The sequence below is a fragment of the Sceloporus occidentalis genome, unplaced genomic scaffold, assembly GCF_023333645.1.
Source record: "Sceloporus occidentalis isolate IW3139 unplaced genomic scaffold, rSceOcc1.0.p SCAF_12, whole genome shotgun sequence".
Taxonomy (NCBI): Eukaryota; Metazoa; Chordata; class Lepidosauria; order Squamata; family Phrynosomatidae; genus Sceloporus; species Sceloporus occidentalis.
Window position 1 is genome coordinate 16,109,516 of NW_028316992.1, and position 26,096 is coordinate 16,135,611.

General features: G+C 39.3%; 1 protein-coding gene across 1 annotated transcript in view; it reads right to left on the reverse strand.

Annotated features, from left to right (window-relative positions):
- The window catches only part of MYL1 (myosin light chain 1), a 33,998-nt gene that overhangs the window by 5,888 nt on the left and 2,014 nt on the right, over positions 1 to 26,096 (reverse strand). The window contains exons 2-3 of the mRNA XM_089477878.1: positions 6,152 to 6,179; positions 1,482 to 1,625 (exon numbers count right to left, since the gene is read on the reverse strand). Coding sequence (XP_089334004.1) covers positions 1,482 to 1,625; positions 6,152 to 6,179 — 172 coding nt within the window. The remainder of the gene's footprint in view (positions 1 to 1,481; positions 1,626 to 6,151; positions 6,180 to 26,096) is intronic.

Consider the following 26,096-nt stretch of genomic DNA (forward strand, 5'->3'; position numbering starts at 1 on the left):
GGACACAAAGAGTTTAAAAAAATGTTTTGAGGTTGCATGATTTTCCCCTTCTGTTAAACATGAGTGCACTTTTTATACAGCACTGTCATACTCATAAAACCTGCTATCATCTTTTTAAGAAGAAAACCAAAACAACCCTGTAGGCCCTGATGTGTCACTGACTCTTTCAAAACAATTATTTTTGCTTATTCTTTGCATTAGTTCTCACAATACATGCAATCTAACCAAAGTTAAGAATGCTTTTAGCCTTTTGATTTCAATTTCTAAATTGTTTATATAAATGTAAATCTTCCGTTCCACAAAATTCAAGGCAGTGTATATATAGTACTGAAGTGGTCCTCCTGACCAGGTACTAATTAAACCAGTTTTTTTAACAAATAGTTACTGAAAACACAAATATAAATCCAAAACTGTAGTATTTTAAAAAGTCTCCTTGTAGCAACTATATTGATGTCATTGGACGTTATTGCACACATTATTTTCCCATTATGGGAATGGGCACAAGCCATCCCCATTCAGTGCTGAGGGGCGCCATTTTGCTGGGTCGGAAAACTTTTGACCCGAACATTTAATGCTCCTCAGCACTGAATAGATTCCGTGGAACAGAATGGGGCCTTTTTGTTGATGATTTGCTGTGCGGTAAAATCCGTGTTTCCCGATCGCACATGGCCCCAAGAGTCTCCTTCCCATTCCCATAATGGTGAAAATAATGTGCGTGATAACGTTCACTGACACTGCAAATTTACTTGGAAATCTGATCTCCCAGTGTTTAACAGATCTTACTTCCAAGCAAGTATACAAATTTACCTTTAGATTGCTTGCCAAAGTACATATCTCCAAACAGTCTAGTCCAGTTATGACTTTTAGTTCTCTAGATTGATTCACACACCATGCTTGTATGAGAATGGACTGATCCGTCTTTCATAAGACAGTCCCTTATTACACAGGCCTGCAAAATTGGGGTAATAAAAACCTTTTTAGAAAATTGCATGCTACTTTTATAGGAATTTGGCATTCTAAATCCAAAAAATGACCTCAGATGTGCTCTATCATGCACAGTTTTTTCACAACTCACTTTGACATTTATATATTGTAATATGTGGCTGAATTATATAAGCCTGTAAAGAATTATTTTTCAAGGAATAAGAAAGAGATTTTCAAAAGATTTCAATTCACTGATATGAACAACCAAAATCAGTTCAAAAGCATTAAAAGAAATTGCACTGGAATACCGGCATTCACACTTCATCAAAACTGGGTAACAACTGTATTGATAATATTATCGAATTTGTGAAAGAACTGTGTATGGGACAACATTTTTAATGTGTTTTGTGAAGTCAGCACCCAAACATACACTAAAAACAGCTACAATATTGAGAAAAATAATTTAATCACAGGCCTGTGTTATCAAGAGTAATACATATTCCCAATAGGAGGAAGAGACATTTGAACTAGTAAACAAAACACAGAAGAATCATTACCCTCATTGCTGGGGTTGCCCAGGATTTTCTTGACCTCAGCATTAGTGGGGTTCTGTCCCAGGGCACGAATAATATCTCCAACCTGGCTGAGAGTGATCTTGCTCTCGCCAGTCCTGTCGAAGAGGAGGAATGCCTCCTTAAATTCTACAAAAACAGAAGGTCAAAGGTTACCAGAGCCAAGGAATGTGCCCATTAACAAGTTAATATTGGTGAGAGTATATTAATAGCATTAACAGTCTGAGATTTCCTTCAAGCCAAATTATGATAGCATTGCAATTTGCAGAGTTTTGCCGGTAGTCTCAACTTTATTTCAAAACTTGTTTTTCTTTCTCTAAGAGCCATCAACATCTCATGGTAGGAGCTTTCAGAATGTTCTCATTTTCACTACAAACTGCATACATAATTGTTGTTAACGCTCCCAATGAATGGAGGTATTACCTGCTATGGATGTGTGGCAGTTTGGTAATTTCGTCTGTTACTGTGTACTTCATTGTTCTTGCGCTGGTCTCCAGCTACTGCATCGCAGTGGTTTAACATACATAACTATCCTAATAAATATAACTAAACAGTTTATAGATTTAATGGGGGTAGAGTTCTTTTATGATTCACCAATTTCAAATGTGTGATTGCTAATAGGAGCTTCAGTACATGCTGTGTGCGCATGTGTTTTGTGCTTTCACATTTTCTGATTCACGGCCTCCCTAAGGCAAACTTATCATGATGTTTTCTTGGCAAGATTGCTCAGAGGGGGTTTGCCTTTGCCTTCCTCTGAGGCTGAGAGAATGCGACTTGCATAATGTCACCCAGAGGGTTTCCATGGCCAAGCAAGGATTCAAACCGTGATCTCCAGAGTTGTACTCCCATGCTTAACTTACTACACCATGCTGGCTTTCAGTAAAAGAGCATACATTTATAAATACTGCATATAAACAGCAATGTGGCCATACTTCATAACGGAAGCGATAGATGAGCTGTGGCAATCTACTTTGATACCTGATTCCCAGGAGGTTTTGCTCATCTGATTCCCATCCCTTCCTCCTGAGAGAGGGCAATTTCAGGAATGGGGCCTTTAGAGAACAGGACACAAATGTGTACCTCTCATTTTAACCGTTCCTTCCCAGTACATCTGAAGCAAATAAGTTGTTCCACATGTGGAATCACATGAAGATGGCATTGTCTTGCAATTCTGTTGCTGTGGGCATACCAGACAGTGCAATGTATGGTTTATTCTATTATCTCCCCACACTTCTTCACAAGAACCAGAGGGCCAGTACAAAGGAGGTACTTTTCATGACCAACATAGAAAGTGACAGCATCCCCCAGGTTTGGTGGCACTGCAGAACTGACAAAATTTATGCAATAATATACTATTAATACAAGGTGACAGTGTAACTCTAACAGTGACAATAAAAGACAATAGTAGTCGTTTTGCCTAGAATCATAGAATTATCTGTTTATTTATCTCTCACATCTATATGCTTATCACTAAAGCCCATATTGCTAATTGCACAAATCTATTTCCTATTGCACATTTAATTTTCCTATTGCTCCAAAATATGTCCAGTTGCACATCAGAATAATGCCTGACTTAATGGTTGAGTAAATGAAGGGTGGCGGGAGAGACACAAGTTGCCAGCCAAAAATACCAGGCATTGTGCTGTGATAGTTAAAAGAAAATGTGAGAGGCAATGAAATAAAGGTACATAGTTCCTGTGGAAAAGCAAACCGCTCTTCCAGAAAAAAACCAAAACTTATTCTGTTAGATTGTTACCAGTCTTTGGAGTGGTTTGCCTCAAAATAAATAAATAAATAAATAAAAACAAAAACAATCTCCCTTCATTCCTCCTCTCTATCCTCCACAGCATTGAAAAGTCTTCTTTAAGAGCCCAGAGCGTGATCTGTCAACATGCACTAGTTTGGAATATAAGAGCATAAGAAGAGCCCAGCTGGATTAGACCAAAGGTTTATCTAGTCCAGCATTCTCTTTAGGCAGTGACCAATCAATTGCCAATGGAAAATATCTTCCTCTACACCAATTTGGAATTTGTCCCAAAGCCAAAATACACTCAACAAACCAATAAATATCAGTGCTGTTGGTGCCATGTGGTGGCCATAGAATCAGAAAGCTCCGGTGATAAATGATGCACCCGTCATTCATCTCCCTCCCTTGACTTCTGAAGCTGTACTATTTTGGTGCTCACTTCATCCCTCCTTATACTGCCTGAAGGGACTTCTTAGCACGCTTCTAAAATGCTGAGAGAAGATGTGTGGTTGCTAGACGGTAACCTAATATATCTGATCTTACTTCCCCTCACTGTCTAATGTGTTGAGACTTACAAGACTCCGGTACTGCTAGCCCTCTCTCCTTACAGCTCATAAAGTTTTGGCCTTTTAGAGTTGCAGAAGAGAGACTGCTACATATTTAAAGGCTCACAGTTGACGTTTCCTCAGTGGCTGCAAAGAACAGAACTTCACTCATTGACACCACTGAAAAATTTCCTCACCAGCTCTTCAACTTTTTAAAAAGCACTAATTATTGGTTTATTAAGAATCTCAATTTTCAGAGAAGCAAAGTGTAAATTCTTCATTTCCTAATTACTGTGAAAGATGGCATCAGTTTCTCATAAAAACTGGTAGCAAGCAGGCTGGGCTGCGACTTCAGACAAAATCAGCTCCAGTGTTAATTCTTGTGCATATTTAACCATAGTAGTAGACAGAAGAAGGATTTATGCTGAAAGCATGTTCTTCTGTCTCTCAAGCTGCCTTTACTCACTATACACTTTATGTCAGTATAATCCTCACAGCCTAACAACAGGTGGACATTGCTGAAACAGTTGCCCAAAGACCCCCTCTCTGCTTTTAAAAAAGGCATTGCAACTCAATTAGTTCTCCCTCTGCTCCATGCAAGATACTGGTAGGACTAAAAAGATGCTTTTGGAGTTACTGGGGGTAAGAAGAGATAATACATAGAGACAGATGGAATTGTTTTTCCTGGGCAAAGCTCTCTGCTTTAAAAAACAGAATCGGGTCCAGAAATAAATTTCTACCCTAGGCTCCTACTTGTGTGTGTTTGTGTGTAAATACTGCTGTTGGGTTTTGGTATTACAATTTTTCCTAAGACTGAAATTGATAACAGCTGGAGGCAACTTTTCTTTTATGATGATGCAATTTTAATTTAAACAGAGAATGTATTGCTTCACCTAGTACGAATGTTCTGGCTGGTACTTCCTAAATGTTCCTTGTAAACATTTAGAAATCTTGTTGGATTCTTTTATGTCAGAATACTAAAGTGTTTACTGATTTAATGGTTATCTCATGGGTTAATGTAGCAAGCTAATGGGCCAGTTAACAAAAATATTCTAGCAATGTGTGTTATTCAGGAATGTGTTGTTCCTGAAGTTTTCTAAAGGAAGTCAGGAAGCTGAAGATGGACATTTTAATATCAAAAATTAATTTCTTGGTGTCAATTTTTCAATTATTTTACAGATGCAGGAAATGTAAAAGAAGTCACATAGGGTACAGTGCAAAGGAGGATGTGAAATCAAATCATCTTTACTTAATCTTCCAGTTATATCTTTATATTATTATTATTATTATTATTATTAACCTTTATTTATGCAAAATAAGCAACTCATCATGATACATATTACAATGGATGTCCAAAATGTGTGCAATATTGCCACTCAACATGAAAGATGGCGATCCCAATGAATTTTGTAAATGCCTGAAAATAGATCATTTCTTTTCTTTTCTTTTTGGAAGTATATGCCTGCTTACAGTCACCAAATTTTAAGCATTATCTATATTATTTCCATTTATTATCTATATTAAACCATTTGTTTTACAAATAAATTCCAAAGTTTTTGATGCTTCTGTTTTACATTGCTGCGCCAACATATGTTCATGAGTTGTGATTCTGTGTAATAGGATTGCTGACTACATTTATGGTTTTGCATGAACTCTTAAGATCTGATAAGGAGTCAAGCAAGTGTTCTGATTTCAAGTGAATAATGAGTTAATTAAGTTATTCAAACAAAAGACCCAACTACATAATACTAGCAATAATTTTATGATATTAATAAAGTGGCAACTTTTTGTCTGACAAAGAAGAAAAAATAGTCCCAGAATTGTGAGAAACACACAAGTTACAACAAAACAACCAGCACCAAATTCCATTTAATGCATAATGCACTTATTATTATATGTTACATTTTTACTTAAATTATTTGGTCTTATATTGTTTTTCTAGCAGTACAGATTTATTTCCCCCAAAATATTTCCCAGGAAGAAGTGATGTAGAAGAGTTTGCTAGGCTGTCTCAAATTCTTCATGTATTTATAAAAGGAAACGTTTCAGACATTTTTGCTTCTATGCTTTCCTTCTAAGTTATTATAATTTTAAACCCCTTTATATTTTCCACTTCTTTCCTAGCTCTGTGAAGAATAATTTGCCTGTAACAGAAAACCACTATCTATGCAACCCATATTTTCATGTACTCAGCAACAGAATATGAATACTGGCATTTATGGCCTTATCTTTAAGGGATACAGGGCTGCATGGTTCAATTCAAATCAGTAAGCTTTCAGTGTTTATATCAGTGGGCATGTTCAAATAGCATCTTACATGAAAATGCATCAGTACATATTTACTAGGTGTCCTCCAAAACTTACCATCCTGCTGATCCTTGGAGAACTCGATCTGTTAGAAAGAAATCAATCACAAAAAAGCCCCCTTTTAAAAAAAGGACTTGTTGAAAAGTTACAGCATCCAGCTTGCTCCTTGAAACATCTTTCCAAGATGCAAAGAAAAAGGACTGTGTGATTTTTCAAGAGTAGCAGAGATGCCACCAAGGTGCTAATGGAACGATGCCTACCCAAAACTAATGCACATTCAGCATTTGATGTTTGCAAGTAATCATACCAATACTCAGGGAATTGAATTCATATTGCACTTACCAGCAACTTGGTCAGCACTGAAGGACTGCACATGGCAAAAAAGAGAGGAAAAAGAAAAGAAAAAAGCTAGTACTGTTGGAAAAAATTGCATTGACAGAGAAAAGTTGTACCTATCCTTTAGCTAATGCCTTTCTAGATGATTTAACTGGGTCATGAACATTATTAACATCTAACAGTTACTACTGTCAAAAGTTTTAAAATTCACTGTAATATCAACTTCTAGTCAGAAGAAAGGCTAGAGATACAAAAGAAGCATGTAGAGCTGCATAGTATGATCTGTAAACTCGAGTCAAACATATTTTAAAGAAATGACCTACTGCGTTGTACTTGAAAACTAATTGGAAATAGCATTACATGAACAGTATTAATTAAAACACACCCACCCTAAAGTACTCAGTGTAGGCTACAGTCCAATACTCAGCTAACAATAAACCACACTGTAGGATTTACTTCTGAGTAAACATGCACATTATCGCAGTGTTCAGGACTGACTTATATTTCAGGATTTTGCTCCGGAGGTATAATCTTAAGTATTAGTTTACAGACATGTCCTACATCTGGATAGCAGTGCACATACATTCTAAGAAACAGAAATCACATACTGCTAGTAGTAGTTATACATACTATGACGTTAAGGTAAATGTGCAAGCTATTTCACGAAGATTATTCAGCTAGTCCCAACACATTAACATGAAGATTACTTTACACATTTGCAGATGCTCGCCTTCTTTGATAGAACACATTCAACTGAGCGCTACATTGGTTTCCTGACCCTTTCCACTATTAGATCCAGCAGAGATTTGGAAAATACAATGCTAAAGAAAACCACCCTTGGCGCCCTAGGCAGAACTGAATTCTCTCATGAACCCACCATGATTGAGAAAGTTGGATGGGAAGAGGAGGAGCACCAGCAAGGCCAACGGAATGAGCCGCGAGGTGTCCGAGTCCCTGAGAGTGGTCCTGGCTCCCTGGCCTTCGATCTTCTTATTTAACTGGAGACGGCGGTGACCTCACGGACAGGATTAAGTGTCGGAAAGCTGTAGCCACTCCCTCCTGGAGAGTTCTTTAGCTTTCTTAGGGCAAAGGGAAAGAAGGATCCAGTTCTTGATGGACCTCTCGCAGGGGCTATTTTTAGGAGGCTGGAGAGGGGACAGGGAGCTGCTCCTTGCTTTTCAGAGCCTGAAAACCTGTCAGCACTTTTCTTCCAGTCTGTGGCATAAAGATGGAATAGCCCTTATGTAGACTCTCTCCAGGCTTCTCTTTTTAAGGAGGAGGCCCATTGGTTGCAGGGGTAGTGGAGTTAGCCAGAGAGGTGAGAACAGCTCCAAGTGCTTCTCCAAGCTGAGTTGGCCAGGTTTAAAACTTGCACTGGTATTGAGAAAGAATGCCATTTTCTAAGCCAGGGGACTAGGAGCTTAATCCCAGGTTATTACATGTCAATGAAACTATCCTCCTTCCTGTCAGCATGGGCTACTCACCAGTTAAGCAAGCACACAGGAGTAAAGCCATTTTACTTAACCCCTTTGACATCAACATGGCGATCAAAAATATCCAAATGATCTAGCTTTCCTGCTTTATGGACTTCAATATCCCTGCCACATCCAATGCACACTGGGCCTACAAAGATACTTATATGTACTAAGTCAATTTTGGCCTAATTAATATATTAATTTTTGACACAGTAAAATAACTGTAAGATTAATTTGTCACAATAGGTTTGCATGTTGTGCATGTTTATATAAGAAGAGCTGACCTATCTAAAGTTTTAAATTTTCTACCAAAGCAAACTCTACTGTTCAATGCTGTCATCTAGCACACTAAAATAAGATCAAATTCACAAAACGATGGGTTTGTGAATTGAAACTTATGGGCATGAAGTGGGCCCCTACTTTTCTTTGACTGTAAAAAAGGAGTGGATCAAGTTGTAAGGATATAGTTTGAATGGCTTCTGTATTGTCTATGGAGGTAAAGATATAATAACCTGAGTTATTCCTGACCCATCCCCTTTACAATTTTTTTTTATAACTTTAGATAGGTCAGCTTTTATAATGATTATGTGAATGGTGAAAACATAGTGACTCACATATATTTTAGAAACGGAGGTACTGACAGATTATGACAAGGCGAACTCTTATCTTTTTGGTATATAATAAAAAGCAAAGGAGATGATGCAATGATACAGCTGAATAATTTAAGATTCCTGATTTAATGGACCTATGCACACACATGATAGCAGGTATTATTAAATTATGGCATATAGCGTTACTTTCTTTTCTTCAAAATGTGCTGGTTTTGGTGGCGGTAACACTGATTCTGCAAAACTAGGAGTCCCAGTTTTGGAGAAAAAGCTGGGTATAAATATGAAATATGAAACCCAAGCTCCAAACCTATAGCACCAGAGTCAGGAGTTGAATGGTTTCCCACTACAGTATATAGTGATGACTTTACTTGCCTTGTCACATTAGCCTTATGGTTTTTGAACTATGTTGATTCACAGGCCTGTGATGAAAAAACGTTTTTCAATATCGTAGCTGTTTCTAACATATTTTTGGATGCTGAATTTGAAAAACATAATAATAATGTCCTATCACACAGTTGTTTCACCAGTTCAACATTACTCAGCTTTGATTAAGTGTGATCACTGATATTCAAGTGCAGTTTCTTTTAGACCTTTTGAATGGATGTTTGTGCTTCATATCAGTGAGTTAAAGTGTTTCGAAAGACTTTAACCCTTTTCTTACTCTTTGAAGTATAACAGAAATGACATTTGACTCTGGTGAAGTTCAAACCAAACCAAACCCTTGGTTGAACAGATTTCCATTACTGTGTTAACAGAGCTAACACAATAGTATTGTAAACTGTTTTAAATAAAAGATAAAAGAGAGCCTGAATGTCCTCTTAAACATATTGTCATCATAATAAAATGTGACGTTTGCTGTCAGGACTGGTTAAATTTCATGTTATGTCATTTTGATTTTGATTCATTGATTCGGCTAGTGGCTTCCTTTGTTTATAATTATTCCCATTAATAAAATTCTTCTAGTAGTGCTACTAATTAATAGACGAGGAACAATATTTAGAGAGGGATAAAAAGTGTAACTCAGCCAAGCAAGTCAATGATTGGAAAACCGATTTACTTGTTGAGATGCAAGAGAAATATTCTCCAAAACTTGGCAAAATTTTAGATAATCTTGACACATGGAAGCCAAAAGAAATGTTCACCTTGTGAGAATTAATCATTGTGACAAAGATTATAAAAGCTCCATAATGGATGCTGTGTAATGGTACACTTGCTGTATAGTGGTACCTCTTGGTCATGTCAGGTCTGTATGTACATAGCAACCTGAGATAGCAGAACACACACCCATCTCCCAACTCACTACTTTGTGTCACTTTGTGTCACTTCTCCATGCCAGTGCCTGGATAATATTAATGTGGTAATATTATTGTACATGACTATATAATAATTAATAATAGTATTTGCAGAAAAGTGACACTACTGTGCTGAATGAAGAGTTAAGGTGTTGGTGGGGAACCACAGAAAGAATACTATAGAAAAATGAACAACTGTTGCTATTGTTAAGATGGACAGGTTTAGATGCTGTAGGTCCCTGTTGTGCTTTTATACTTAAAATTAATTCTGAAAATGCTATGTCTATTCTCAGTTGGACCCGGAGGACACTACTGTATATCTGCTACAACAATAAGGATGAATAACTCCCCCCCCCCCCAAGTATGTGTCCACATTTCACATTGCAATATCATTTTAACTTCCATGGCTCCATCTGACAAAATCCTGGGTTTGGTAATTAGTGAGATATTCAGACTCCTCTGTTAGACAGTCCCATTTACACAGTTCAGGAAAGTATACTAGAGCTTTCCAGCAAAGAATTTCAAGTACCTTCCCAAACTGTGGACCCCTGGATTCCATAGGATGGAAGCACGACAATGAAAGTGGCATCAATCCGCCAGAATTGTGCAGTATGGATACAGCCCTGGAAAGGGAGGGCAGGTACATAAGATTTGATGTACTGATTGTTGCCCAGTTGATTTAGGCTACACATCTATTGCTTAGCCACAGCTAAGGAGTCATTACATGACTGGGTTATTTGTGAGATTAACAGCTCAGTCCTCTACATGTCTCATAGAATCCCCATAAGATTTATTCCTGCATAACTGAAAAAGGGGGTGGCATATCAGTTTACACAAGATGAGTGTAATTCTATTTTACAATAAGAAAAGTGACAAATCTTGCAGAATCTATACCTCTCAATGTGAAATGGCTGGTAATATGCATCATGGCTGGAGCCAAAGTGAGAATTTATAGATGATTTGGGGGTCTTCTGATTCCCCCCATCTCCCCTATCCAGGGATAAACCAAGAATAAACCAAGTGGGGCTATCCAGAATAAACCAAGTGGGGCCTTTTTGAAGGTTAACAACAACAACATTTAGTAGTATGACTGTTACAATTACTACTTCTATCCACCTTGAGTTCCAGTTGTGGGGGAAAGGCTTGGTATAGATGATGATGATGATGATGATGATGATGATGATGATGATGATGATGAATCATACCAAACTTCATCCATAGTATATTATTGTATTGTTGCTAGCTGCTTTTGAGTCAATCTCAACTCATGGCGACCCTGTGAATGAGACGTCTCCATGCCCCCCAGTCCTCTACCTCCCTGTCCAGGTCCTGCAGGCTCAGGCCTTTGACCTTCTTGATTGAGTTTATCCATCTAGCATGTGGCCTTCCTCTCTTTCTATTTCCCTCCACCTTTCATAGCATAATTGCTTTTCTCAGTGAATCCTCCCTTCTCATGATGTGTCTGAAGTATGACAGCCTAAGATTTATAATCTTGGCTTCCAGGGAGATTTCTGGCTTGATCTGCTCTAGGACCCACTTGTTCGTCTTTTTGGCCACCCATGGGATCCTCGTCACTCTTCTCCAGCACCACTCCTGAATGAATTAATTTTCTTCCTATCTGTTTTCTTTAATACTAGTAAATCAACATCAGATAAAGTCCTTGGAGGAAGACTAGGATTTGCAACAGATTAAAAGTCATGGATAAGTAAAAATGGCTTTGCCTGATGCCCAAAAAGTTGCCATACAGGTGCCAAATGAACATCTCAAGGGGATTTCACATCCAGTGCCACACCACAAAAGAGGCTCTCTCTCTTGTCAGGGATTGCACATTTCTCTCAGTGGGAAAGAGCTTCAAAAGAAGAATGATTGAGGCATTTAAAAAAAAAAAAGCCCATGTTGCTAAGATCTCCTTCTATATCAACTATCAATCTGACTGTACCACTTCAGAGTGAAAAGGAGAACATTTTTAACAGCCTTTGAAATACACCATTATGCCCTCTCCAGGCTGCAAAGGTTCACTGCAAGCAGATTTTGCACCAAAGGATTCATTGTTGAGCTCTTAAGGCAAAACAAAAGATAGTAGGGTAGGTGTGATTGAGATTATATAAACAGAGCAAATGAATTATTAGATAGGGGTTACATCTGATATTACTAGGAGAGCTTGAGTCAGCCTGATAGTGAGAGTTGAAGGGGAAAATCCTCTACTCACATAGAATCATAGTTGGAAGAGACCACAAGGGCCATCCAGTCCAACCCCCCTGCCATGCAGGAAGTCACAATCAAAGCACACCCGACAGATGGCCATCCAGCCTCTGCTTAAAGACCTCTAAGGAAGGAGACATGCTCATCCTTAGAACTATATCATCCATACCATTTTCCAAGTCACCATTCTGTCCTTAATTCTATATGGGGAGAAATATCATATATATCGTTCTCCATACCACAAAGATGCAGTTGTTGTTTTTTACAGCAACTGGAACTAAACCCAACTCAGGTTCATTCTGAATCATACTTCTGTTGAAATTGGAGGGGCTCATTTCTCTACAGCATGTGGCGTAAAGGGAATAGGAGGTGTACAGTTCAATTTACATGCCTTAAAAAGATAGACAGTCATCCCTCCATATTTGTGGCTTTGATTATTCACAGATTTCATTAATATGTTCTCTCTAGACTGTCTAGGTCCTCCAGTGCAACTCTGTGGTCAACTTTAACTAAAAGTTGTACTGAAAGACCATTTGTAGCTACTCCAGTGCCATTCTGTGGTCAGTGTATGTTGGAAATTGACCACAGAGTTACCCTGGAGGACCTAGAGATTCCTAGAGAGGTGTCCTCTCAGGCAAAAACAGTGTTTTTGTTATTTGCGGTTTTTCCATATTCACGGGGGTCTTGTTCCCCTAACCCTAGCCAATTTGGAGGGACAACTGTACATTCTTTGTTTTTTTATTCGATGGTCAGAAGATCTCACTGCTTTATCTACTCATGAACATGCATTTTTTAGTGATCACAAAGTGAAATCTGGAAACAGCTCTGTACCTTCAATGGCTGTGTAAAAGAGGGAATTTCAGCAGGTTTGGCTTGTTACCTGGTTGCGTGAAATCCCCCTTTCCCTCTTTTTTAATATGATTAGGTAGGATGCATGAATAAGCAAACATGGCTGCCCCATCACTTCTAGTTTGGCCTTATCACAAGTGATAGGGCAATTATGATCTCTATGCTGAGCAATGCTTGGGAGTGGGAAATAAATGACTTGGGAAATGATAAAGAGCTATTGCCAGGTACCCTGACCATAGAGAATGAACACTGTGTATAAAACAAAGCTGCTATGCAACTGTCTTGAAAAACGAAATTAGAAACAAATGCCAATACAAAATAAAGGTAGAAATAACCTTTATATGTAAATGAACCAGAAACAGTGCTATTTTTGTCCAAGATTGTAAGAAATTCTCGGGTCTGTGGGCCACTTTGGATCTTATATTTTCTTGCCTACGTTTTAGAAAAATGTAAGGAAATGAGCCAGAAGAAGGCCAGTAGATTTGCCTTTGTAATGTATGAAAATACTTCACTGGGTTGTTGCATTTACTATGGACAATAATCTCGGTGCCCTGAAGAGCTGTAGAACAGGTCAAAATCAAGAAATTGAGCCTTTCCTAGCACAATGATGTGCTGGCACAATTGCACACCTGTTAATTTCTCCCCACTATACAATTGTCCATTTGAAAAGTGGGATCACTGGTATGTGAATTTTAGGAAAACACATGGGAGCTTGATCTTGCAATGGGTGAATACATGCTGGACTTCCAGCATTTTCTCCACGGACATGACAAGCTTGTCATGTTGGCTTCAATGAGACTTAGGGCCCAATGCTAGGCATGCTTATTCAGCAGTAAATCCCATTAATCCAGCGGTGCTTACTCACAGGTAATTGTAGATTGAAACTTTAGTCAAGAGCAATTTTAGCTGCATCAAAGGCCATTTGTGTATATCAATTTTGTCCTCTGTTTTCTATAGGTTTTCCTTAAGCAATCATAAATTCTTTTTACTGGTAGTTCTTTTTTGGATTTTTAACATTTAAAAAAAATTATGGTAAGCAGCAATCTGGGGGAAAAGTGTGATATAAATAAACAAGTAAATAAATAATAATAGCTTTTGGCTCCAATAAATATAACATAAGTCTATCCAGGATCAAAACTGAAATAATTTACAGGAGCAAAATCTTTGCAAGCAAAGCCTAGATTTACTTACAAATACCAAAGGACTCTGAATAAGGTCTAGTCTTTTACTTTACAAATAGGAAGTATCAAGAGTTTCCATTCAGTGTAGCGTTTAGATCTGTGATGCTTTAGACCAAAGAAATCCAAGTTAAGTACTTCCGCTCCCTTGGTATTTCCTTTTGTAATCTACAAGGTATAAAATGATGAAGAGACATGGTGCTGATGACATTTAAACTGAGCTCCAAGCGCAACCTCTGCTTTGATGTGCTTCCCCATGGCCATTCTGAGACATTAACATGATTAAGGCTATGACTGCTTGGTTGCCATTAAAAAAACCAACAACCCTACATCTTCCTCCTGTAACTAGCGAGAGAGCCAAATATATCTTCAAGAGCATATTTGAAGTCTACTATTCGAGATCTCCTTACATACAATGTTCTTTTCATAGTCACTATCTAAATTTACAGCCTTGCTCCTTCATAGGTTGATCTGTCAAGTCAAAGTATCAGGAAAGTTAAATGTTTATTTTTGGATCTGAATACAGAACTTTAGTGTTAGGAATTTGCAGAAAACATCCAAAGAAATTCTCCCCAAACAGCCCAGTTTTTCTGGCTTTTAGGTGCATTGGCACAAATATTTCTTTAGCTATGGCACCTAAAGCACTCTCTTGTATCAGGCTGACTTGCCACAGAGGTGTTCTGTCATAGCTCCATGTAGGAATTGCAGCAAAGGTTCACACACTCATACTCTGATATTGGATTATCTAGTGGCTTGGAAGCCTGTCGGAATGGATTAACAGTAATTCCCAAATTCTGGTCCTCCAGGTGATTTGGGCTTCAGCTCTCAGAAGCCTCAGCTGGCTAATGGTCAGGGATTCTGGGAGCCGGAGTTCAAAACGGCTGGTAGACCAGTGTTTGGGAATCACTGTGTGACAAAAACAAACAACAACAACACATTTGACCATATTTGTTTGATCAAGACACCCTGGCTCAAATGTTGACACAGTGACGTCTTTGCTACTAAAATGGAATTTGCACAGTTGGGATGCCAATTTGGCTTGACTCTAATGTAAGTACCTATAGCACCACTCCTAGTTCCCATAAAAGTACAGCACTAGCAGTTATGCAAGATACGGCCTCCCCTTATGGAAAGTTGATCCCAGTGTTACTGTAGGCACACAGCACTTTTTCCATGAGGAAGGCACCCATCACTACTAGTATAACAGCTGAATCGCTCCAGAAGCACACAGCATCAAGGAGAGAGACAATACTTTCCCTAACAGTGACACTTTAGCTGTTGCTTTTAAACTGAGCTCTCTTAGCTTTTTTGTTGCTCATAGGGACTGTCTATCTGAATATTATATAATAATGATTTGGCACTGATCAGGAAACAGATATAAGGTATGAATATTCTTTGTGGTCTTCTTTTGTTATGTTTGCATTTGGAGATGCTTCAGTCAATCAGTCAAGTAATGAAGTAAATAATAGGCAGTTTTCATTAACTATGTACATTTGTCAGGTTTTGCTGTTATGTTAGAGAAAATAAGATTTTCTTCTCCTCTGCAGTTCCACTGCAATGTTTTTGGACACTGAAGATCTCCATTGGAAGGTATCCCAGCTCTGTGAAGCAGGATGCTAGGTCATCTAGGGGGCATGCGGGAAGCAGTGGAACCCAGTGGAAGTACACAGTCTGATCCTGCCCACAACTGTGAATTTGCTAATGATCGGGATTAGTTATTTGATAGTAATAACTACAACAGCAACTGAACTGTGACGTTTCATTGCTAACAAGGAACATTTTCAGGGCTGGATGCAGTGAAGCAAGATTCCCACATGCCCAAAGTATCCCTGTCAAAATACCACTTTGACTTAAATCCTCTTAATTGAATGGCATTTCCCTTTCCTCTCTCTCTAGACAACCCCACTGCAAGTTTCCTCCTTCATGTATAGCCTGGGTAAATTTATTTATTAAAATATTTAGATCCTGCCCACCACCCAGAGAGATATCTTAGTGGAGTGTAGGATATCTGCTCAGTCTCGTGAAAAGCACAGATTTCTACAAGATTTCATTACTGAACCAAATGGGCAGATAGGTTGAAGGTATGAAAATGAATGGATCCTTTCAAACTTTATACTTCTGCCAGGCAGGATAGAAAAGGTTACAGGTCCATCAGACACGTTGGACGAGTCTTAGGTAAAAGAGCACATCCTGCTCAGCTCAGAATGTAATATTTCAGAAATAATTTCAGCTTCTCACCCTCATCACTCTCCTCTTCATAACACAGAGAAAGGGGGGGGGGGGGGAGAGAGGTAGATAGGACAGCAAGGGCATCACTAGGGGTTGTGGATCACACCAGATGACACTCCAGGGGGGTATATACCCAGTGGGGCAGTACACCTGGTGGGACATGTGCAGCTGCTGGGTTAGCGTCCCTTTCTCATCTGCCCAGCAGCTATGCCAGGTCTGAAATGGCTGCCGGTAGGTCACAGCATCACCCACCATCAGCAGCCACATGGTGCCTTCCATTCTGCACCTGGCGTGGCTGCTGGGTGATTAGCTGCATCAGACCTGGAATGGGTTGTCAGGAGGATGGAGAAGAAGGGCATCTGCTTGCAGGGCCGGCTCTAGGTATTTGATCACCCTAGGCGAGAAATATTTTGGCACCCCCTGCCGCCCCTCAGGGTAAGGTGGGTGGGTGGTGAGAGGAGAGGGGACTGTTGACCTTGAGGTTACATTCAAGGCGATTGCGGAAGGTGGATGATGTACCATGTGACCGTACCACGGACACAGAGGGGCGCACATTTATGTTTTGGCCATTGTGCAAAGAAACTGTCATACGGTAGCTTGCTTTTACATCACTTGCTGTAATGAGTTTTCACTTTAAACTCATTTAATTACGAAAAAAATATATACAAAAAAAGCCGCCAAGCCTCCCCTAAACTTTGCCACCCTAGATGGCTGCTTAGTTCGCCTATATGGATAATAAATAATAATAATAACATTTATTTGTATCCCGACCCTCTGAGAACAATCGGGGCGGTTAACAAGTTAAAAATATACAACATATCAAATCCCTGGTACCCACCCACCCCCCAAAGGTATTAAATCTAATAGAAAATTAAAAAGGCCTGAGCTACCCCTGTGTGCGTGCCCATTCTGGCTTCTCTGCTGTTCTAGCTCTCTTGACTGTGGGAGCCAAGGCAATGGAGAAGCCTGAACAATTAGCCTCACCATCCCTTCCATTCCCTCCTGCTGCCTTGCATGCCTGGCTACCTCCTGGGTGGGTCTGGCTGAGTGGCAGGTGGGTGACCAGGTGGGGGGCAGGCAAGTGAGGCAGTAGAAAGGGAGGGTGACAGGGCAGGGCAGCATTCTGCATCTTCCTCCTGGCAGACCTTTTCAGACACCAGCACTTGGTGAAACCAACCCTAGTGACATCTCTGAGGAAGGGTGTGTGTGTGTGTGTATGTGTGCATATAGAGAGAGAAAGAGAGAGATTATGTTTGACCCTTTCCCCTTGATCAAAACAATGCAGTTGCAGGATTACTGTGCTTATGGTACAACAACTATGAATTTAATGCTCCAGGTCATTTTAAATATACTGTATTATGCTAGCAGATTCCAGGTTGCATTTGAATATATCTATACCTCAGCATAATTAGATTTTGAGGATAAGAGATACATGGTTTGGTTTATTAGACTATCATTTCCCCCTCTTAGCTACAACTATAAATAAATACTTCCATCCATCCATATATATATACAGTATATATATTAAAAATAAAGATAATAACAATGTTTTGTCTGTCAATGCAATTTACCTGTTTACCTTCTCTCCTTATACCATTTGCAGTATCCATTCAGAGATGACCTGGTTGAGTACCAATTATAATAGTCATTTAAGGAAATGGTCAATATTTGCAAACATTTCTTTATGCACTACCATGCAGATGCTTGAGCACACAGCTTCAACTCTAAGCAGACTTTATCAGATGCCATGCAGTACTTAATTCAGTATTTGGCTTTAAAATATAAAATCATGCATGTACCTTATTTCCAGAATTTCCCAGGTTTTAAACCAATAGTTAACAATACCATTATATTATCTGTATTATTATTAATGGTGAACATTTAGACCCCAAAACACTTTTCTATGGGCCTATAAATAAAAAAATATATATCTCGTACATTGTACTAAAAGTGGAAGACCCAACAAGATGCTCTTTTGTTCTCTGTTGTCACAAAACATGCATCCATACAAGACACGCTCATTTAGCAGTGTATACACTGCTAAATCAATTTGAACTATGAAACTGAGAACTACTGCAATTAAATTGCCTTGCTTTTCCACAAAAGCAACACTTCACACAAACACTTCATTACTTACAAAGCAAACCATTGTCAAAGCTATTTTGGGCTACCAGCCAGCTATCCTCATATATTTTATAGAATATTGCTAAGTATCTTGTAAGAAAAATAATAGTACTTGGCATTTTTCGTTTATTTATTAGACAATTTGTTACATTTATATATCCTGACTTGCCTCCAGTGAACTAACGGTACATCTCTGTTCTCCCACCTGTTATCCTCACAAAAATGGCCTTGTGAGGTAGTGACTGTCCTAAGGTTACCCAGTGAGTTTTATGGATCAGGAGGGTCTGGATCTCCTAGCTCTCTGTCCAAAACTCTAAAAAATTATCTATACATTTAGGAATATAAAAATTATATTCTCACTGCTGGATTATTCTAAGAGCAAGCTGTAGTATTCTGGCTCCAAAGCTGCCCCAAATTCCCCATTACCTGTCCCCTGTGGAGTGACACCAAGCGGCTGTTCACATGCATGTCCAGCTGTACCACCTGCTGCTGCTGCTGCTAACACAAGTCACTCCCCTGAAAGCTGAAAATGAGGTGCCCACTGTCACTTAGATGGGCACGTTGTTCTGATCTCAAAGGAAGTGACTTGCTCCAGTGGCCATAGCAGGAAACATAGCAGGATGTGCATATGAACAGCTGCCTGGCATACTTCTGGAGGGCTCTGGGTTTTCTGGGACGATCCAGGACAAAAGGCAAGTGTTTAAAATCCTTTGTAAGGATGTTATAATGTGGGTTCACTGCTCAACTGACTGTTCCCCCCACAATCAGGGATTGGGCCCTGCATTGTCTGGAGTGATTGCTGCAAAGACGGAGGGGAGAACATGTTACTTGGCCCATGCAGACATGGTCAGATTCTCTTCTTTCTTCTTTTATATTCTCCTGACTTAGATATTAGCTCTAAACCAGTAAAAAAAAACTCACATATTTTCAATAGCAGGAGAATTACAGAAACATTGTTCCTATTAAATATGGATAAGATTGGGTGGAGAGTACAGGGATTTCCTTAGAGTTATGTCTCACTGAATATGGGACCATGCTCTCAGGATGTGTGTGCAGCTTTGCAGCCTTAGTTATAGAAGATTTAACCTTCCTTAAGCCCTAAAGTTTAAAGTCAAGGCATGGTGCAAGTCAACAAATTCCAAATAGCCTAAAGACAAATGCCTTGCAATGCAATGAATCTGCATTCAAACCACTCTTAGAAATTATGACTGTCTTTTTCCACCTAAATTTGAACAGCTTTTCATCCTGATTAATTTTTTACAGGATTGGTGCTACATTGGATACTTAGATTTTTGTGGGTTTTTTGGGCTAGGTGGCCATGTTCTAGAGGAAAATGCACAAAAAGCTATGGATGCCGGCCATGAAAGCCTTCGACTTCACATTGGATACTGTTTATTACGCTACAGTTAGACCCTTCTCCCTGCAGTCTCTTGTTCCAGTCCTTGTTATTTCATCCTTTTGCATTCCTCCTGCAACCTGACCCACTGTATAATGTGGCCATGCTCACATGAAGCCACTGGATGGCGTAGCAGGGCTAGGGTAGAGGTGGAGATGCTGGTTGCCTGTAAGTCTTTAATCTTTATTGTAAGAACTAGTCGAACAGTCTAGCCTGCTACCACAGAAGCGACCCTGCACTGGCAAAAACAAAGTGTTTAAATAAACACGCCCTTCCACTCTTGCAAAAGAATTCTATTTTACATACTCTGAGTTGTAATCTAGTGCAGTCTACAGTGTGTAATATACAAGGAAGAACCCCTTGCCTATAATCACTGATATTTGTTCTTTCCTTATCTGAAGGACGGATAGCTGTGTGCTCCAACAGCAGGAAGGAGGGAACATATAGTCCCCAATAAATAAATAAATACATAAATAAATAAACAAATGTTTAAAAAGTAGGTTTTTATGAGCAGTTCAGAGTTAAAACAGGACCACATGGAAGCATGCAGCCATTGGACAAAGTTGTGTTACTCGTCTGACTGTAGGCAAAGGGATCTTGCAGCACCTTTGAGACTAACTGAAAGACAGAAGTTGAGGGTGAGCTATAGTGACTCACCCCAAAAGGTATCCACTGCGCTCCCAACTGAAATAAATGTCTAAGGATTTTACTGCACAAGGGAAAAAAAGGTGAAATTGATCAGGAGGTTAGTGGCTTTTTCCATGCTGCTCCACATGATGTCATAACACTTCTGTTCTCTTTCCAAGGGGAGACAGTCATCAAACTGTGCCTTTTGCTGATCAGGAAAAATCTGTTGTGCAAAAGGCATGCTTTGATGACCATCTCCTCTCAGGAAGAGAACGGAAATGCTTTGGGGGCATGTGGAATGGCACAGAGAAAACTCCTATACTCCTAATCAGTTTCACCTTCTTTTCTTATGCAGTAAAATCCCAAGGCTGATCGTTCAGTCTGAAGGATATTTGCTCTGTCCAAGAAAGAGAGACGTAGAGCATGCATATATGGAAGAAACATATCTTGACCTCCAACCAACTCCCATATAATCTCCCCCGCACCCTCAGTTCATCTGGGAGCAACCTATTGCAGCCTTTAAAAACCAGACTAACTGCTATCTCCTAGAGGGCCTTCTCTGCAATTACTCCAAAATTATGGAATGGCTTGCCAGACGAGATCCGTCAAATTGCCAGCTTAGACAGCTTTAAAAAAGCTGTCAAAACGGATCTCTTCCAGCAGGCCTTTCCTGATTAAAGTGCCCAGCCACAGAATGACTGCCCCCACATCATGTATTAGCCCATCGCTCTGTCCTTGTTATATTTTTATTGTGTTTTTTAACTGTGTTTTTAATAGATATTTTAATTGTAACACGTTTAATCCTGTTTTAAGGGGGAGAATTTGGGATATAATGCTGTAAATGTGGCTATTTTAATATGTTGTGAGCCGCTTTGATTGTCTAGTTACAGAAAAGCGGGATAAAAATAAAAGCTTTATTATTTTTATTATTAACCCAAACTTCCAATCAGCTTAGGTCTCATTAGTTTTTATCTAATGGCTCAGTGGGGTCAGCAGAAAGCATGAGCTGCCTTGAGTGAAATGTATATGTCCTGATCCAGGCCTCCTCATAGGCAGCTGTGGGTAAAACCTCCCTGTTGAATAATATTAAGAATGTGCAATTGAACAGCTGGTCCAGGCTTTGGGAGTTTGAGGGGAGGAATGGCAAGGAATGTGCATGTTTCACATACCTCCTGAATATGTGGCTTTCTCAGTCCGAGCTGTTATGGTCAGGATCTACTCAGCTGTTAAAGGGAAATATTTCTTTCCAGTTCTCATGACACACTTTGGGTGTGTCTGACAACACTCTGACAACAGAGTGCCATTGTTGAATGCTCTGAGGACTTCCTTAGAGGCTTACGCTCTGACCTGATCATTTCATCTGCTATAGGATGGTCAAAAACTTTTCTTTTTAAAACATTATAGAAGGAATGTTACAATACTCCATTTCCATAGAGAGTGAAGACTGCAACTCCAGAAACTTCTGAGAATTGCCCTTGAAGTAGACCAACTAGGGATAAGGATGAAACGCATTGGGCTTTTTAAGAAATAAAAGTTTTTGACTATTGTATAGCATGTGGGACTTCATCTCCTTTCATTTTCCCACTGAGAATATATGCTTTCCATTTTTTTTTGGTTTTGTTCCTGATCATTTCATCCCCATCTGTGTTGGGATACCTAGTTTTCCCTGCTCAGTGCAAACGAATGTTTAATGTTTATTGTTGCAGAAAATGACCCTCTTGAAAGGTGGCTAAAATATCTTAATTAAAGCCAGAGGTGGGAATTGCAATGGCCTTCAGATGTTGCTGAAGTGCAGTTCCCAGCAGCCCAAGCCAGCACAGTCAATAATGAGAGGCGCTGGGAATTACAGTCCCACATTTGGAATGCCATCCCTGCACTAAACCCTCAAGAGACCCTGGTCTATTGGGTCCAGATAGGCTCGCAGGTAGTTTCATGTCAATTCAAATACTCCGGCATCTCTAGTCAGACCTATAAAGCCCTATACGGCCTTTAAGAAAGACTGTATCTCTCAATATGAACTTATTAGAGTCTTTGGAATTTCCCTTGAGGGGAAGCTAGTTACCCCCTGCTCTCCTTTCACTGACAGGGAAAGTCCTACTTGTTCAACCAGGCTTGAACAATGAGTAATTGCTTCTAGGGAGCCTTCTTATTTGTGGTGTGTGTACGTGTGCCTTATTTTAAACTTTTGTATGCTTTAAAAATGATGGGTTTTAATTGTGCTCAAACCATATTGCTAGGTTTGACCTGATCCTTTCTGCGAGCCACCCTGGATCCCACTCTGGAAGACAGCCCACATATAAACTGAATAAATAAACAAATAGCCAAAGGGTTCCTAGGCTGTGCAATTGGGAAAGACCACTCTCAGACTGAGTCATTGGATGGAGACAGAACTGGACTAACTGGCCTAACACTCTGACAATGTAAGGCAGTTTCATATGTTCCCGCCTTGTGCCATAGAGCATTTGAAAGTCATACTCTAATGAATGAATGAATGAATGAATGAATGAATAAATAAATAAATAAAATTACACCTAACTGGTGGGCCTGCAATAAGATGCAGGATGGAGTGCTTCACCTCAAAATACTCCATTCAGTTGCTGCTCTCCTGCTAACCTGTTTTCTATTCTCTCCTTCTCCCCACCATCCTCTGGAGTCAGCCAAGATCCCATCACTACTGGGGATGCTGGGCTTTGTTCTTGTTAGATTTTCTTTAGGGCTCTTTTGAGTCTGATGATAACATATTTCTGAGTGTGGCATTTGATGGAACCATTCTGTGTGAAGACAAGTTCTTGGAGAGTTGAGATTACTGTTATACAAAAGGGGCTCTGTTACATGTAAGGGACTTTTTAGCATAGTGCTTCATAGTGTCCAGGAGGTTTTACAAGACTGTACTAGCATCAGTGTTAGAGGTGTGGTGTTTTAAAACAGAGATGGGCAACTTCAAGCCTTCTAGATGTTGCTGGATTGGTTAACTGGTTAGGGTAGATTGAAGTTATCATCCAGTTTGGAGATATATATTTTATATATCTGGAAGGCCACAATTGCCCACTCCTGTTTAGAAATACAGAATATCTCTTAAAACTGGAGATGAGAAGGACCCAGAAGAATTCAGATGAAAAAAGTGTTTTCCCCCCTCTGTTTTTCCTAAAATTATTTTTTCACCAGACCTAATAAAAAAAAAGTGGGGGGAACCTACTTCCTAATGAATAAGGGTAGACAGAAGAAAGATGATTCTTCTCCTTCTCCTTCTCCTTCTCATCTTATGTTGTCTTATAAATATATTAACTGTTTGACTGTTCTATTGACTATCATGCATTTAGATCTCTAAATAAGTAAACCTGCTTAGTATATTTAGTATATCATTAACCATGATACAGTACCATTTTTAAAAAAGTTTTGGGATAAACTGGAGTACACACAAAAAGGACTCAGGGTATCACAGTCAACCGAGAGGCCATACTCTGCTAAACACAGTATTGTACTAATACATAGATATCATTGGAGTGTAAGATAGGTAAATATATTATATGAAATGAACCAACTTTAGACTGTCCAAGAAATGGTTTTAGAAAGCAGACTATATAGTAGCCTCTATGGGAGGTCAGGAAATCCAGCAATGCCATTAAACAGTTTAACGCAAAGCCAAAGGATAAGAAGATATTTACCATCAGAGGAAGCTTGATGAATATCCGGTCATTTAATGAGAATATTCAAAAGCTTTGAAATATTTTCAGAATGGGTTCTTGTGCCAGTCTAGCAATAGCAATAGTACTTTATAGTGAACTAAGTACTCTCTAACTGGTTTACAATGTTTTAGCCAGCCAGTTGCCCCGAACAAGCTGGAGACTCATTTTATGAACCTAAGGAGGGAAGGGTGAGTCAACCTGGAGCCTCTGGGATTGAACTCACAATGTTGCAGCTACAGTACTGGTATTTTAACCACTGCACCACCCTAATATAATGTAAAACAGGACTTTTTTTCTTTAAAATGTTTTTTTTAAAATCTAATTTTCTAAGAGGTCAGACTGATTTGGGGTTTTTTGCCTTTCTTTTTGAAGTCTAACAATTTTTTTAAAAAAAAGATAATACAAATTTTTAACAACTCAGTGTTTTTAATCTTCATTAGAAAAAGGCTGTGCATTGCTGTATCAGCTGCTTAGTTAACAACATACCTATTTGCTCATATGAGGTTCCAGGACAATGTTAGGAGGGTAACTCACCTACAGGAAAACTGCAGAACCATGGCAAGATAGAAGATCATCAGTCCAACTAGATCACTTCTTTTGGTTTTGGTGGTCTGCTGAGTCTCAAGCTAAGGCCTTTCCCAAGTCTTCAAATCTGAAATCCCCGAGACTGAAACTATAAACTGTAGGTTTGATTCAGTGGCAAATACCACCTATGTAGCTCCTCCCAACCCTAATGGAAAAGCTTTCAGAATCTTGTGCATCCTATATAGAGTCCTAGCTGGACATTGCACATACTTAAAAGTGTGATTTGAGAAATGTATGTGACATCAGTGCCTGGCATTTTATTCATTTGAGATGGTTCTTGGACTTGGGGACTAAATCCTCAGCTTTAATCCTTGGAACTGCAACCATCCCAGGAGGTGACCTTGACCTGGTGAAGCTGTACATATCTCAGTTGTGAGGGTTGAGAATACTTGGCTACCTCACAGGGGTATTGTGAGGATAAGGAGTCTCAGATGTGATAAAGAACAGGCCCATATAAGTAAGAAGACATATGAAGTAACATGTTGGAATGTAGAACAGGACTAGAAGACGGGAACCAACCTGCATGGTTTCTAGTTTTATGACCTAGAAGAACTAATGAAAGGCCACAGACATTTTGCTTTATTTTTATTTTATTTTACTAACACTGTGTAGTTAATTGGTCTCCTACCTTTAGTAGAGACCAATTATTCCATTAAGATATATAAATGCCTGCTGCTTTCATTCAAATACTACAGACTATATGCTTTATAACTGGGATATATTTAAGCATGATTGGTGCTTTGTATTAGCAAGTCCAGAGCTTCAGAGCTTATTGAGTAGTTTTTTGTGGGTTTTTCGGGCTCTGTGACCATGTTCTAGAAGAGTTTATTCCTGACATTTCACCAGCATCTGTGGCTGGCATCTTCAGAGAACATCTTCAGCCACAAATGCTGGTGAAACGTCAGGAATAAACTCTTCTAGAACATGGCCACATAGCCCGAAACATTCATAAAAAACTATGGATGCCGGCCGTGAAAGCCTTCGACTTCTTATTGAATAGTCTTAAGAAAGTCACTCACTCTCAGCCTCAAAGCCAACCTCAGGCTCATCTGCAATATTAGGGTAATAGTATTCATCTACCTTACAGGGCTATTATAAAGATTCCTGCTACAAGATATATGAATAAAGTGCTTTTAATATTTGACACCGCATATAGAGATAACAGTATTTTTAGGTAATCTAGGTAACAGTATTTTTTTAATGGTAGTTTTGCGCAGAGTGGGGTTTCTTTACATGCAGAGACCTATTTAGGTAGAATAGGAATTGTTGTGTGTGTGTTTGTGTAACCTCATTAGGCTCTGGTGGCTGTCATAGTTGATCCATTTATGCTCCTGGAGTGACATTTTGGAGTTAGAAATGTGCACTTGGGTCTAAGACGAGAGCCACAGAGAGCTGCTGTCATGGCTAAAATT